At 34.2% G+C, this 16,860-nt stretch overlaps 1 protein-coding gene across 5 annotated transcripts in view; it reads left to right on the top strand.

Annotated features, from left to right (window-relative positions):
• Window positions 1–309: 309 nt before the first annotated feature.
• Window positions 310–16,860, top strand: part of Pds5 (precocious dissociation of sisters 5) — a 41,052-nt gene continuing 24,501 nt past the window's right edge. For 3 of the 5 annotated variants that reach the window (XM_049845936.2, XM_049845935.2, XM_049845933.2), the window contains exons 1-2: window positions 310–572; window positions 7,581–7,670. In XM_049845936.2, the coding sequence (XP_049701893.1) occupies window positions 7,590–7,670 (81 nt within the window). In that variant the 5' untranslated portion in view covers window positions 310–572; window positions 7,581–7,589. Of the gene's footprint in view, window positions 573–642; window positions 756–5,263; window positions 5,331–7,580; window positions 7,671–16,860 lie in introns of those variants that run through there. The other 2 variants (XM_049845934.2, XM_064041536.1) reach the window with 2 other exon arrangements.

The raw sequence follows: 16,860 nt of genomic DNA, 5'->3' as shown, positions 1-16,860 counted from the left end.
TTAAATGACCAAAATAAATCATAATGGTGTACATACGTTATTCACGAAATTGGTTGACAGATCAACTAAAAATCAATCAGAATCCTTGTTTGTTTTTTAATATCATCTCCTTCTTCTTCTTAGGGCTTATCCCTATTATTATATACGTATTATATAATTTAAAATATGCGACAGTTTATTACGAAGAAATAATAATTTTGTATTCGAATGTACTTATTTATTAAAACATATTTTTTACCATAAAGATTTACCATAAACAAAAATCTGGCATAGAGAACCGATACCACGACCATAGATTATAGACGGCCTTGAATTGCGAGCAATATGATGCCAACTTCGCTGTAGTTTTTCCCGCAGTTTGGCGTCCACATAGATTGATAAAAAAATTATTAGCACGATTTTTCTATGTATTTAGATCAATAGGACATTATTCAACCCCTATGATTTGTTTTCCAGTGACGTGTTCATGAAACTATTATGCTATAACTGTGAACAGTTTGTTTGAGTTGTTATATTGTGGTGGATTTTGTAAACATCGGGACGTGAACGCAGGCCCACGTCTATGAATTCTTGTACGTATTCTAGCCATTATAGTTTTTAGTTGTCTGTTTATGCGCAATCAAGATGCATATTCGATATATTTTGTTATAATTTGGTGCAGTTATGATGGATTAACCTCTTAAGTTTGTGTTGTTTGCTTGGTCGTAAAAACTGGGTCTGCCATAATCTAACATAATTTTGATTGTTGTATAAACTGTTAGGAATTTATAGTCTATGACATTTAAAAATGTAGGGTTTGTTGGTCTATGAAAAAGAATGACGGTGGTGTGATTGGTCATGATGTAAAAACCAGTGAGAACAATGTTATAATTCCTAACAAAATGTGATTGTATTTCTTTAACTATTAATAAAGACTTTCAAGAATACCAGAAGTTTGAATACCTACAATAGGTTATGGGCCCAGAACGCCCGAGAAGAAAAAATTAAAAACCGGGATTGGGTAATGAAAAACCCAACATGAAAAACAAGTGAAAAAAACTAAAAAACAGTAATAACAAGGAAGAAAATAAAAAACGGTGAAAAACTAAAAAATGGAAAAACCTGAGATAATACAGATAGAAAAATTAAAAGATGCGGAAACATTTTTATTGTGGAAATTTGAATTCAATATACACTTAAAAGCGGCAAATCTTGCAAAAACAATTGCACAAATAAAAGAAGATGACAAGAAAAGTGACTTCAGTATCAAAGATGCTCAGGTGCAAAGAATTATCATAAGCAGTATTGATAAGAAACTAAAAGGTCACATAATTAATTGCAACAGTGCACGTGAAATGTACGTAAAATTATGTGAAATATTCGAAGGTTCTGAGCAAAGAAACAAAGATGCCCTATTACAAGAGTTTTTCACATATAAGAAACAGGACAGTCAATCGCTTTCCCAATTAATAAGCGAAATAGAAAATTTACAATTTCGTATAAATCAGCTAGGAACAAAAATAGATGATGAAATGGTCATATCCAAAATACTAAGCTGTTTACCAAATAATTTAAACTATTTTATAACTTCTTGGGAATGCATGGCAGACGATAAAAACCCTTCAAAATTTAACAAACAGACTTCTGGCTGAAGAAAATCGAATGTTGAAAGCAAAAGAAAGTGACAAGCAGCTAGCATTTCAAGCTACATCTTCATCTACATCTAAGAAAAAGTTTAATACAATAAAATGTTTCAAATGTAACAAAACAGGGCACATGAAGAAAGACTGTAGAGCCTGTAATATCTGCAAAAGGGACAACCATGAAGATAAAGACTGTAAGTTTAAAAATAAACAGTGCTCAATCTGTAAAAAATTAATCACAGAGAAGAAAATTGTTTTTCAAAAATAAGAATAAGAATGAGAATGAAGAAAAAGTAACAAAAGAATAGAAAAGGCATTTTTACAAACGGTGAAATTCAAGAACCAAAACTGAAAGAATTTGTTGTAGATTCTGGGTGTACTGCACACATGACCAAAAATTTAGACATACTAAAATTTTTTGAATGTAAACCATCATCTGTTTTGACTGCAAATGAAGAAACAATAGAGGTGAAAGGGACTGGTAAAGTCATTGGCAATAAATGTACTCTTAATAATACCCTGCTTGTTCCTGACTTATCACAAAATTTATTATCGGTTAATGCAGTTACAAACAATCAAGGAGTGGTTATATTTACCAAAGATAATGTAAAATATATAAGGAGTCAGAATTAATATTAACAGGAAAAAACGGTTTATATAAAATTAATTTGGATGATAATAATATGCAAGAAAAAACACTGTTAATGAAAGAAAATGGCACTGCCTTAGAATGGCATCAAAGACTTGGACATCCAGGAAAGAAAATACTAGATATATTACCAGATGTGGCAGATGGAATAAAAATAAATGGATTAAGGCAAATAGACGAATGTGAAATCTGTACACAAGCTAAACAAACAAGACTCCCATTTAACACAGTAAGAAACAGAGCCAGTAGACCACTTCAATTATTACATACTGATGTATGTGGACCGTTCGAAAACAAAACTTATGATGGCTATAGTTATGTTTTAACCGTCATGGATGATTATACTCATTTTACAAAAATATACTTGCTTAAATATAAAAATGAAGTTAAAGAAAATTTAAAACATTATATAGAAGAAACAGAAAGAGAGAGAACAGAAAAGGTATCTACCATAAGATGCGATAATGGAGGTGAATACACAAGCAATGATTTTAAAAATGGTGTACTGAAAAGGGAATAAAACTAGATTATACGGTACCATATTCACCACAACTAAATGGTAAAGCAGAAAGACTAAATCGAACATTATTAGATAAAATCAGAGCATTACTATTTGATTCAGGGTTAGATAAAGAAATGTGGGTGAAGCTGTATACTGTTCTACTTATATTATAAATAGATTACCAAGTGAATCATTGAAGAATAAGACACCTTATGAGATGTGGCATGGTAAAAGGCCTAATATATCTAATATATGCAAGTTTGGTTCAATAGTATATGCTAAACAATTACATTCAAATATTAAGAAACTAGATCCAAGAAGCAAAAAGTTAATCATGATTGGATATACTAATAATGGATATAGATTGTGGAATAAAGAAGAAAGAAGAATTGAAATAGCAAGGGATATTGTTATAATTAATAATAATAAGAAAATTGGAGAAAAATATGAAGAAACAGGAAGTTCGGTGATAACAGAAATAATACCAGGTAATAATGAAGAAGAAATAAATCAAGAAGAAGAAAGTGATGACAGTTATTATGAAATAGAAGAGTTAGAACAACAAAGTAATGTAATAGAAGACAACATCCCAGATATTATTGATGAAGTAGAAAATGATGAAAATAAAGAAAGTAATACTGCAGAGATAGAAACTATAAATACAAAACGACAACGGAAAAAACCAGCTTACCTGCAAGATTATGTATTACTTACGTATGATGAAGTCATGAAATCTGCTGAAAAGAATAATTGGGAGAAGGCCATAAATTCGGAGAAGGAATCATTGGAAAGTAACAATACATGGGAAATAGTTGATATAGGAAGAGCAAAAGGACACAAGATATTGTCAAGTAAATGGGTATTTTGTATAAAAGAAAATGGTACTTACAAAGCAAGACTTGTAGCGAGAGGCTTCGAACAGCAAAGCATTGACTATCAAGAAATATATAGTCCAGTAGTAAGTCAATCAGCAATAAAATCATTAATAGCAATTGCTGCTTCAAAGGAATATGAAATGATAACTTTGATGTGAAAACAGCATTTTGTATGGCGAGTTAAAGGAAGACATATTTATGTATATTCCTGAAGGATATGAAAGACAGCCTAATAAAATTTGTCGTTTAAAGAAAGGACTATATGGGCTAAAACAGGCACCAATGACATGGAATAAAAGATTTACAGAAACTTTAAGGAAACTTGGACTGAGAGCTACAAAGTCAGATCAGTGTGTGTTTTTTAACGAAGACAAAACTATAATATTGGCTATATATGTTGATGACGGTTTGGCCATATCAAAAGACAAGGAAAAGTTATTACAGATCTTGCATCAATTGGAAAAAGAATTTATCTTAAAACATATGAACAACCTCAAAACTATATAGGTTTTGAAATAAAAGATCAGAACAAGGCATTTTGTTGCATCAGCAGAATTATACAGAAAAATTACTTAGAAAATATAATATGTATGATTCCAAAGCTGCAGATACTCCATGCATTGTGGGAAAGGAAAATGAATCTAAGATGGCTACGTCAGATTTTTCATACAGAGAACTAGTTGGTGGATTATTGTACTTGTCAACCAGGTCAAGACCAGATATCAGTCAAGCTGTGAATGAAGCAAGTAAAAAGGTAGAAAATCCATCAAGGCAAGACATATTAGCAGTAAAGAAGGTGTTGAAGTACTTGAATGGAACGAGAGATAAAGGGATTTTGTATAATGCTGGGAAAGATATTACAAGATTGCATGCATATTGTGACTCAGATTATGCAGGTTGTACAGAGACCAGACGAAGTACAACAGGGTTCATAATAATGTTGGCAGGTGGACCTATAGCTTGGTGCTCCAAAAGACAGCCGATAGTAAGTCTATCGTCAACTGAAGCTGAATATATAGCAGCAGCAGATTGCGTTAAAGAGTGTTTATACTTAAAGACTTTTATAAGTGAATTAATTGGTAGCAGTATTAAGATTAGTTTGAATATTGATAACCAGAGTGCTATCCAATTGATAAAAACAGGTTCATTCAGCAAGAGATCTAAACATATAGATGTGAGATTTTATTTTATACACGAAAATTATAAGAAAGGATATTTAGATATTATATATTGTCCTACAAATTATCAGATAGCGGATATGTTGACGAAACCACTATATAAAGAAAAATTTAAATTTCATTGCGATAAAGTTGTTGTGTAAATTGAGAGTTATAATTAGAAGTGTTTAAGTTAATGTTTTGAAAACTTGTTTAAGTTAATGTTTTGAAAACTGATGGTGTTTCTGAAGTAATTATAAGGTATTTTTAATTTATGTTCATATATTAAAAATAGGAGAAGGTGTTAGGAATTTATAGTCTATGACATTTAAAAATGTAGGGTTTGTTGGTCTATGAAAAAGAATGACGGTGGTGTGATTGGTCATGATGTAAAAACCAGTGAGAACAATGTTATAATTCCTAACAAAATGTGATTGTATTTCTTTAACTATTAATAAAGACTTTCAAGAATACCAGAAGTTTGAATACCTACAATATAAACCACGAGCACAGCAACAGGGTAGGGTAAATATCACGTTTGCGATATTATTTGTGTCAGAAAAGCAAAAGTTATGACTTAATTTGATCGACACGTCATGTTTTATGTTTCTAAACATTGTAATGATGTTGTTTTGAGGACGATGTCTTTTTATTTTTCACGATCGCACTCAATCAATAAAGATTTTCGTGATAAGCGGCCAGAATCATGTTAGGTCAAGAACAGATAATGCAATGTACACAAAAACTGTTTGCTTGTAGTTCCCTGTGTTGTGGATGCACATTTTGTATGACCATCATCTTGCATTATTATGTGACAGTATGGCACCCAGCAAGTAAACATTGTACCTTCATGTTCTGATTAAAATCTGGCACTACCTGAACACCAGGTTTGTCTTTGGTTGTCCTAAATGCCCTACACATTTATCATATAGGGACTCCATAACTCACATTCTAGATTTTTCTACACATTCCTACTTAGTGTTTTTCTGAAAATCTGTAAAGCATTATCCCTATTTAAATGCCTTGACCTACTTTTTAAGTAAAACTTATGCTTGTAAAATCATGAATGTTTTATTTTTGTACTTGAGAAGAGAGAAAAATGCATGATTTCTTGCATTTTAAACTATTTTATCCTGCTTTGCATGATGTTTATATCATCAAGAAGGGCACAGTAATGTACATTGGTTGTTTACTTGAGTTTTTTTTTTAACATTCTGCTTTGTAAACTGGGAGCAGGTAAACTATACTAATGAGCTGAAGAGTTTATTTGTTTGACAAACACTAATCTGAGTAACCACTGATCTGATTAATAACAATCATTAGTGTTTTTATTCAGATGTGCGAGTTAGTTTCCTACGTGAGATGTGTGACGGTATTTACCAATCTTATGGTTTGGGAAACAACTAGCGCAGCGCTTATATCCATTATATACAACTCTCATTGATAGGTTTACAGCTAAATGCACTTTCAAAAAGTAGTGTGTCTATGTTATACCAACATAGTAGGTCTGAAAATCCATTCTATTTCTTAGTATTATGAAAAATCACTCATCATTTCTTATTATTTGAACAAGGAAAAGTTTTTAGATGACATATTGTAACGTTTGGTGGCTAGTCAAATTGCTGTGTGTTATGTGTATAGTATCCGGCATATAACTTGGCAAGGATTTAGATCCTGTAATAAGTGCGAGCTTGCACATAGTGCACTAAATGATACAAAAAAGTGGTCCCTGTTATTGCTTGTGCATCATTCTTTGATTCTATTGACATCATTTATTGGCAATTATGTCTGCTTGAAAAATAGGACCTGTTTTCATCTCATGATTCTTGCCAAGTTACGTGCCGGGAACTGTACCCCCATACTAATATTACACCCTACATGCGATAGTATGTCTGTTTGTCACCATTCAATCTTCAGTATAAAGATAGTCTTGAGCCCGAGAAAGAAGATTTGCTACTTAGGTTGAAGTTAGTGATTCTCCCAGAACAGGGTGAAACTGCGGGGACAGCAAGTAAGGAACTATAAATAACCAGACTCTAAAATATTAGGCTTGAGAAATCCACACCAACAAAGGTGAAATAAGGCTTCAAATAAACATAGTATAGAGTATTATACATAGTATAGTAGTTAACTATACATTATAACAGTAATTATGACCAATTAGTAAATTCGAAAATTATCATATAATTATTGTACATTAGAGGTGTATGTGTAAGTTGTCAAGATCCTAACTAATATTATAAATGTGAAAGTAACTCTGTCTGTCTGTCTTTCTGTCTGTCTGTCTGTCTTTCTGTCTGTCTGTCTGTCTTTTCTTCACGCCTAAACTACAGACATAGTCTGGAACTTGAGAAAGGACATAGGATAGTTTTTATTACAAAGAAATACAAAATACAAAAATAAAAATAAAATTTATTCCGGACATATACCGCCATCTATTGGTCAAACCATAAATCTGCCGCAAGTCACTATTCCACGCGAACGAAGTCGCGGGCAAAAGCTAGTGTTACAATAATTGTACAGATGGTTCTTCAAACCTTTGCAGTCAGGCATGTATTAGTTAGTAAGAAGATTGTGCCACTACTTCTTCCCAGCAAATCACATAGGAAGTAGTGACGATTGGGCGTTTTGGGGGCTGCCTTTTGTTTTTGACGTTCAAAAAGTGCTGAAATCATCACAAATCTGAATTGTTTATTAGGCAAATATTTATCAGCCTAATTAGAATAAACAATTTTTACTTAATTATGCTCTAGAACATAAAATGTTTGTCATCAGATTGGCAGCATGGCGGAAATAGTGTACCCGCAAGGCTGCCGTCCAATCACCGATGACCTCGGTCCAGATGAGCTTGTGAGGAGACTTAAGGTAAGTGTCACTGTTTTTTAGGACTTCTTTATAGGTTTTAAGAGAAAGAAAGTTTTTAAGTGTTATTCCACTTTTGGGTGATGCTTACTGAGAAACTTATTCATAAAAAAACAGTACAAATAGTGTAATATCAAAATGAATATTAATATAAGTTTAATGATGAGTTACACGTTAAGTACAGTGATAATCAAACCATAACTAGTAACATACATTGGTTTGGTTATCATTATAGTTAAATGGTGCAACTCACCATAGGACTGAAAATTAGTAACAAACTCTTTATGTCCTCCTTATATTTGACATATTATATAGGTATACAGGTTTTTAGTATGCCAGAAGGTGTCTGTCGCAGGAAAGTTAAAATATTAATTTTCAAGCATACCATTATATTTATATTGCACTTTGTCTTATATGTATAATATTAAGTTATGATCTGTGGGACCTTCCAGGACATGTACTTCATGTACCTACTACAAAGGAGGTCTGCATGTACAATATTGAAAAAGGCTACAAATATTTTTTTTCTTTTCAGTTAATTAATAAACATAAATAAAATAACATAAAATAGTTTTTTTAATTTATTTTTAGTTGACAAAATTATTATTATTTTTATTTCCATAAGTTGATTTAATTAAAATAGTATGAAACTCGTCAGATAGCGTAAATCCACTCGACAGTCGGCTATCCCCGGATTGAAGGGCGAGATAAGAGTGGGGTAGTGTTGTCAGATAAAACCATCAAGTGGTCTTTGGGTCTATTGTTACTAAGTCGGGTTGGAACACTGCCCCCATACCTTTTTTACGGGTCTTGGTTAAGCGAGCAAAAATATTTACGATAGTCGTCAGTGTAAGGGAAGCATAGTCATTAGATTAGTGTATCTCGGTTTGTTGGTTTGTTGATTTTTAATACATATATGCGAGAGTATCAGTATTTTACTGACTAAAATATACCTTTATTAATTGTTGCTTCTTATTAGACCCCTTTGTTTACCAAGGCCGCGGTCAGTCCTTCGAACGATCCCGCAGCCCCAGCTTTAACATATGGCCAGGAAATGAATTAAAGCGCGTCTACAACGATTGTAATCAAAATGCAAAAAAAATATTTATATTGTAGTTATGTGATTATTATTTTAATTTTGCAATTTTAAGACAAAGCAGAGAACTGGGAAGATAGAACATATTTATGGCAACACTATGTATAATTGGGCACCTATGCGCATGCTTCGTACCATAACACGTGGCAACCATCATTGGTTAATTTTATACTAAATCGCGTGACTAATTATTTTGAATATTACCATGCGTTATTAATAACCTGGCCCTTATGACTTTTTGTTAAAAAACAAACATTTATGCTTATAATGAGGTATCGTGCACTTATCAAATGAGATCTTATCTTAGAACTACATTATTCAATCTACTAACTTTTGAATTTTAACTCATATTTTAATTTTAATTGAAAGAATTGCTTAGTGAAATGTCATCATCTCCCAAGCCTTTTCCCAACTATGTTGGGGTCGGCTTGCAGTCAAACCGGATGCAGCTGAGTACCAGTGTTTTACAAGGAGCGACTGCCTATCTGACCTCCTCAACCCAGTTACCCGGACAATTCGTTTAATGAAATATGATATCTGAAAAATTTGTTCGCGTCCTGGAATCGAACACGTTATGGGCAGAGCAACAGCCAATCTTTCGGCCACTGAATCAAGAGACATTTTCCATTATTTTTCTCTGCTATCTTGATACGATTATGAAACTGGTTTTAATCAATACTAATGCAGGGGATTATTTATTTATAATACGTACTTACGAGTGTCATTTTTAATTTATCATCCGATATCTCGCGCAGGCTTTCCCTTAGTGTGCTTATCTAGAAAATTATATATGTCATATCACATGTGAGTGTTTGTAATAGAAATGTAGATGTAGCACATTTTGATATAGATAAATAATGGTTTACGAAGTGAAAACTTAGCTACTAACATCCACATTGAGCTTTTTTGCCAAGAATAAATCTGATGGGGTTGTGGAACCGACATTTTACGTGGGTTTGTCCTTTCCCTCCTGATAGTTGTCCACATAAATAATAGACTTTTATCCGACTTCTAAATACGGAGGAGGTAAGATCATATCTACATACATCGGAACAGAAAAAGGGTTTATTCTATCTGCTTTGCCGAATGTTATAAATCCTTTCGGCAATGGGTCTCTCGCCTCTTAACGATCAATTTTTTTTTTATGAACATAAATACTTAAACATAGGTATGTAAATTATTATTTATTTAAAAATAAATAAATCCAATTTAAGAAAAATGTGACAGAAGGCCTTTGCCCAGCAGTGGGACGATAAAAAGGTTGTAACAGTAAGAAAAATGAGAAAATAAAATATATTTCAATGTTCAGTATTTACTAAAAGTATACATACAAGTTCTGTTATTTCACTCAAAAAATAATCTCGACACAGCCGCTCAATCTCGTAATTGGGCTCTTTAAGATCAAAGCCTGATATCGGAAGCCTGAGTTATTCGCCTCAGGACGCGATGCATACAGGTGTCCAGTGATGCAACGCATGCAACTGCGTTTCGCAATTCATACACAAACGAACCTCGTTGACGGTACACTGGATCGATATATTGTTGTTGTTTTTCTTGCAATCTGTCTCTCTTTACTCTGCTCGTCAAACAGATCGTCGCAATATGAGAGTTGTTTTTTGCGTTTTTAATATCAAGCTTTTGCGTTTGAATTTTTTGATGGTAAAAGGGGCAAGTACATACATAGAAAGTGGCCGAGTTTATGATGGCGAGGTTTAGGATGTCCGCTCACGTCAGACTTTATGTAGGACTAATCGGGCGATTTTTTATTTAGGATGTTCTGAGTAGGATTTTCTCACCGACTTTTTGTAGGATGTGTGCGTTCAACTATTGCTATCAGTGTGTTCTATTTTTCACTTACAAAAAAATCGGTCACCGATCATTATCAAATGTGAATAGGAAAAAATGAAGACAAATGGGAATAGCAGAGGTTTGGTTAAAATTGTTTCAATTATTACATACGGTAACAATACACATAAGTTTTTTTTTTATTGTTTTCAGCATACTTTTCGTATTGGTTGGTCTTACGTATACGTCATGCGTAGTCTTATTCACAATGCATAATTGGTTTTACAGACAATAATGATATTAATTTCTGGTAGAGAACGGATAAGAGAAAAGTCCTCGTTTTTATCACCGATGGTGGATGAGATAAAACGACTCACTCATGTTTATTAAAATTTAAGTATTTTGGCATTCAACTTCCGCGTTGGTTGGGCTGTATCGATTGTCATCCACACACGATCAAATGTAATATTATTTCATTGTTTAAACATTATTTTTTGGAAAATAATATAAAACTAGGTAACTACCGCCCAGCAGTTTGTTACGTAATAAAGCTGCTGGTAAATAAATCGTTTGTGAGCGAGCTCTTCAACTCCCACCTTCAACCACCCCTGTAACCAGAATATTCGTTACCAGGAATTTATTTCACGTTCAAACCATAAAATATTTGTATAACAAACAGATCTGCACACATAAACGAGCTGTTTTGTTTACTCTTTGATGACCAAATAAGACAGTCGATCGCCTGATTCATTGTTTGGGATTCACAAGATAATATAATATACGGGGCGTAACATTGGAACCGCAAGTTCGAGTTACTCGTATTCCGGAAACTTTGCCGCTGTTAATCTTCATGAACTTCCGAGCTACGGTTATGGACAGATATGTGCTCGATATTGGCCTTATTGGACGTACTATCTTGGTTCACTGCTCCTAAAAGTTTCTTGTTTGATGATTCAATCTCCGCATTCTCCATTAAAGACATTCTTATTCATTCATTAAGAGCTACTAAATTACCTTCATTTCTTTAATATGGTTCTAACTGTACTCTATTTTTGGTCCTGATATACGGGGTATATTGCAAGCGGACTTGTCAGATGTGCTTATGACGTAATTTTACTGACATGACGTTTTTGCAACGTGGCCGAAGATAAACAATGTTGGCGATGCACTTTACTACCATGTGTAGTGTTTTCTTTTATTAATACTGATTAAAATATGCACAGTAATGTACTATTATTGTTTTTTTTGTTGACTCTGAAAACTCAGTCTTAGTTTCTCACGTACATTTTTTTTTCCAAATCCTTCAAAAGACAATGTTTGGCTATACTCCGCCTCAATCGAGAACCTTCGAATCTATAGGTTTTTGTTAGTCGTTCCTAAACATGAACATCTATGCTTACGTATAATTTGTGTGCGTTTAGCACGCTACCTTAGTCCGCCCGGAATAATTGGAAGCTGGTTCTTTTTGCTTTTGTTGGACTTGCATCCTCCGTAGTTTGTCGTCTTCTATATCGACTTTCACAACATCCTGTCGGCGTCCGCTTTCGAGTTAGGGAGACGTTTAAGGTGGTGTATCTGCCATTTTATCGTTTTACTACCTACCTTATGCCTTCGGCGTTGCCCACTCCTTGTATATTCTTGGCTTTGGTTTTAGTAAGTGTTGCTTGGTAACTTCTTGTCAGTTGTGTCTTTAGCAAGTTCTGTCAAATTAGGGTCTAGCCTTTTTGGAGTTTATCCAAAACAGCAGGATTTACCTACCAATCTATCGCATAAACTTAATGCATTTCGTGAAAAGCTGTGAAGTTGATGTTAAAAACAAACACTTCAGACGTATACATATATTTCCATCTATCTCACAGGATGAAACTATGTATGTTGTTTCGCAAAGAGCTGGCACGTGTTACTAAGCTCTTGTTTTCTGCACTTAGTTTGCTTTACTTTATTATGAGAATAATAATGCAAAGAAGCCTAAGCGGTTCACTTGCAAGGCTTATTGTATCGATAATGGTCTAATCTCCATACCGATTATAGTGCATAAATAGAATTTATCTAACGATAGCCTATTATGTTGGGATCGTTTCTCATTGATTGTGGGTATAAGTTACGATACACGAGGCAGTATACAGAAAGTTGGTAATTTGCAAAGATGATTAGCCATTGCCGTTAGATGTATAGATCCACCATGTAGCTTCATATAGTAATAAAATATTGAGGACAGTATATGGGTGACTTGTAAAGGTATATTTCTGCCTAAGCCTTCGTGCAAAGGCGTGATGTTATGCTAGAAACAATTACAAACATGAAGAGAGAAACATTTAGTTCTGACCCAGTTATCGCTCACAGTTAACAAGCACTCCTGAACCTCGCAGTATATTGATTTTACGTGGAAACCTGATATTTGTTTATTACGTCCGTATATAGTTTATTTGTAGAACATCCAGGGTGCAATATTGATCCTGTTTCCCGCAATCACGGCTGCCAGTCTTCTGAATAACGTGAAATATAAAGTTTTCAGGCACACTGCGCAGCTCTATTCGTCGAACCGAGCACGTAAATTATAGCGAACATTTTTATTATTAAATATTTTATGCTTTCCTCTTTTAAATGATTGAGACTCAATTTTGTTTGATGTGCTTTGATAGTAATTTGTTTGGCTCGTTCGAAGCTTGTTAGTTCGCAATAGCAGATGATCAATGTGATTGAACTTCAGCAAATGACCTCTCGATCCCTTGTCGAAGTCTCGCTTATTTACTACGAATACAAAATGAAACCACTATCTATAGGATGTTGGTATCTATTTCTCAATGCGGATGGTAAAAGGAAGGAGATTGAATTGATTGAGATTATTAAGATTATGTAACATCAGAATCACATAATTTAGGCTTAACTTAATCTATACAAGTTACCATTGTTTAGAGACATGACACTTTAGATACCTTATGCTATTAGGGTAGGTTCAGATGACAAGCGCTCAACGCGCGTTGAACGCGCGTTGAATTTTTGTATAGTGTTCACATGGTGCGCGCTTGTCAGGCGTTAAACGCGCGTTTTCTTCATTGTCATGTCCTTCACAAAATATAAGGACGAGTTCTTCCCAAGCCCGTCTTCTCAAATTCTTATCTGAATAATCGCTACTTGTCATGTCCCATATAGCAGGACGTTTCTCTATTTCACCAATTAATAATTCCGTATTAAAAGCTTCGGTTTCCATTTCGGACGATTTTCGGACGAACTTGACGAACCCTAAAATACGTCTATCCGCGTCGAAAGCGCGCGCTCAACTGAACGGAAACATAGAAAACCAATGATCTCAAAGCGCGCGTTAACGCGCGTTGACGCGCGCTGACAACAGTCGAGCGCTAGCGCAGCGTTGAACGCGCGCGTTACTAAAACGCGCGATAGCATGTGTACGGCCTGAATAAAATGTATGTAGTTGTAAACGCGCGTTGAGCGCTTGTCATCTGAACCTACCCTTATTATGAAGCCGAAGGATTCGTTTGATTATAAAATTCTTTCAGTGTTACATAGGTCGTTAATCGATAGAATGTAAAAGCTACTTTTTATCCTTGTGCGTGAATTACTTCTCACGATACGCGGGCTTAGCCGACGACAGAAGCTAGATCTCATACAAATAATTGAAAGTAGTAACAAATAACCTCATGAAAATACTCGTAATGGCTCACAAATGATAACATAAATTAATCAAACCAATTAATAAACTAAAGACCATATTCATCAAGGTTACACATATTGCAATAACATCCTTTACAAGAAACATCTGCTTCTCCCGCAAGGTGTTCCAAAGGAAACGGGTTCCGTCAAATGGCTCGCCAGGCTACCGGGGCACATACTTGTCACCTTCACAGGTTAATCGGCGAAGGATCTGTGAACTGTGTGTTTAATTGGTCTTTGCGTGTTTTTATGGGGTTTGGTTCTTTCATGATATTGGTAGTGTGTTGGTCTTAAGGTTTCATTGGTTAATGGTGTTACCGTTGTTTTTAATCGTTAATTGTTTTGGAAACTGAAGTTTAGGGGTAATTTTGGCTATTTCGTGGCGTTAGTTTATTAATATGGATGCGGTCAATTATAAACTCATCACCTGTCTAGCCTTTCCCCAACTATGATGGGTCGGCTTCGAATCTAGTCGGATGCAGCTGAGTAGGTACCAGTGCTTTACATGGAGCGACTGCCTATCTAACCTCCTCAACCTATAAAAACTACAATATAAATAAACTATGTTTCTTTATTCTTAATAGATATCTGATTTTGGTTATTCTTTATGATTCAGCTTAAAATACACCGACATGACACATCACAGACAAGACTGTGGGCAGTAGTTAGTTAAAGACATTAATAAATTCAGACGACAGTTGTATAGCGAAAAGATAATATCGCTGAACAACTGTTGTCTGGTTTTCGGAAATGTCTGGCGCAACTCGCAACTTATTTCGCGTAAGTATTTGGGTTAGCAATGTTAGTGACCAATTCCAAATTGTTTTATATCTTTGGCCATTTTCTATGTTCAAATGAAACAAGGAAAACATAATAAAATAAGAAAAAGTACTACATTTTCCGTTTGATAAAATACTGAACATTTTTCACGTGAAACGCTTCTAATATAATTGAAACTCAATAAATTTTCCCAAGAGAAGTGGAAAATAAATTCACATTTCGTCCACAAACGCCAATAACACGCTGGCTCATGAAAAAAGATTGATAAATGTACTGAAAAATCACTGAAAGCACTTCCAACTAGTTCGAACTAATGTGACTTCAATCACTTTGCGAAACGCACTGAAATAGCGTAAAAAGTCAACCCGTATATATTTTTAGTTACACGGTAAAGTGCCAAAATAAACACGCTGTATTTTTAAACGGCGTTGAAAGAGTAAAGCTAGCATAACATGGACATGCACATGTATTAATAAATTGTTGCTGACCTAATTTTTATTTTCATTGTGTAATGTCGCGTTGGCTGTCAGTTAAAATTAGTTGTATCGGTTTCAAGATCGATTGGATATTCAAATTAAAGGATTTTAGTTTTACATATAATAGGGTAGTGTCCAGGGTCGAAATAATGAAATAATATTTAGTCCGCTTTTTAGATAATCAAAAAATATTGGATACGTATTTTTTCTTTTTTTAATTAAACATAAAATGACAAAGATAATACACTTCAAAAATTAGGAGTGGGGGCCTTTTACGTCACAGTGTCCTGAAAATTGTAGCAACTTGTGACGTCACACTCAACTTTAACACGCTATATCTTAACAAGTTCTGATCCAATTTAAAAAAGAAAAAATACGTATCGCTTAATTTTGGACAATCTACAAGACGGACTAATTATTATTTTTTAGGAAACTAGCCTATTAAAGATGAGTTGCATGCATCATTTAACTATAACTGAACCATTTTCAGTTGTCAAATGGCCAATTTGATCAATGGCCGTCAAGTATACCTACGGCTGGTTATAGTTTGGATTGTTATAGTTAAATGGTGCAACTGGGTCCAAGAAATCCATATCGAACTTGTGGAAAGTACCTATTGCCTGGGCTGATTACACAAACATCTCAGTCAATGACACATTTGCTCGTTTGCTATTGCAAATTTTTGCTTCTATTAAAATTTGTAAAAACAAGCACTCACTTGCCTTTGTCTGTAATTTTTGAAATGCAACATGCAAAATACTTCAACTGCCATTTATGTTAATTTACTGTAACTCTGAAAACACACCCATTTTTATTACACACTGCTGCATCTCTGTAAACATGAATACAGTGTCCTAACAAACTACAGTAATAAAATCTGGTTTGTTTTTGCGTTCCCGTTTTGCAGCGCTTTTAATTTACTTTAGAGCAAAATACAAATATAAAACTACAGGATATTGCTCGCTAAAGGTCATAAGGCTGCAAATAGATAGAACCTTTGGCATTAAAACTATTCTGTAGTAGAAAATAGACTCTTTGAAATATGTAGTGCCTTCTCTCGTGTCATATTAAGAGTAAGCTCCTCAGGTAAATATAGGAGTCCTTCAGTTATAGTTGCAGTTAAAGATTTATACTCGACCTGAGCACCGTCCTTGATGATTTTATCATTTACCTAACACACATCAGCCTTCCTCTGCCCCTTAATACTGTTATGTTTGTGTTTTTTATTCCATGAAACAAAGAGTCAAAAGGAATATTTATAATTCCCTGTAATCTTGCCTGTCACGTTCAAATAACTTCCTGGAAAATGCGCAAACAAATACTTACCGGTTAATTTATGCGATTGTAATTCTAAACTGAAGCCATTGAAGCGCTGTAAGCTACC

Source organism: Helicoverpa armigera, chromosome 25 (genome assembly GCF_030705265.1).
Source record: "Helicoverpa armigera isolate CAAS_96S chromosome 25, ASM3070526v1, whole genome shotgun sequence".
Classification (NCBI taxonomy): domain Eukaryota; kingdom Metazoa; phylum Arthropoda; class Insecta; order Lepidoptera; family Noctuidae; genus Helicoverpa; species Helicoverpa armigera.
Note: the sequence above shows the minus strand (reverse complement) of the source record. Positions and strands in the feature narration are given on the sequence as shown.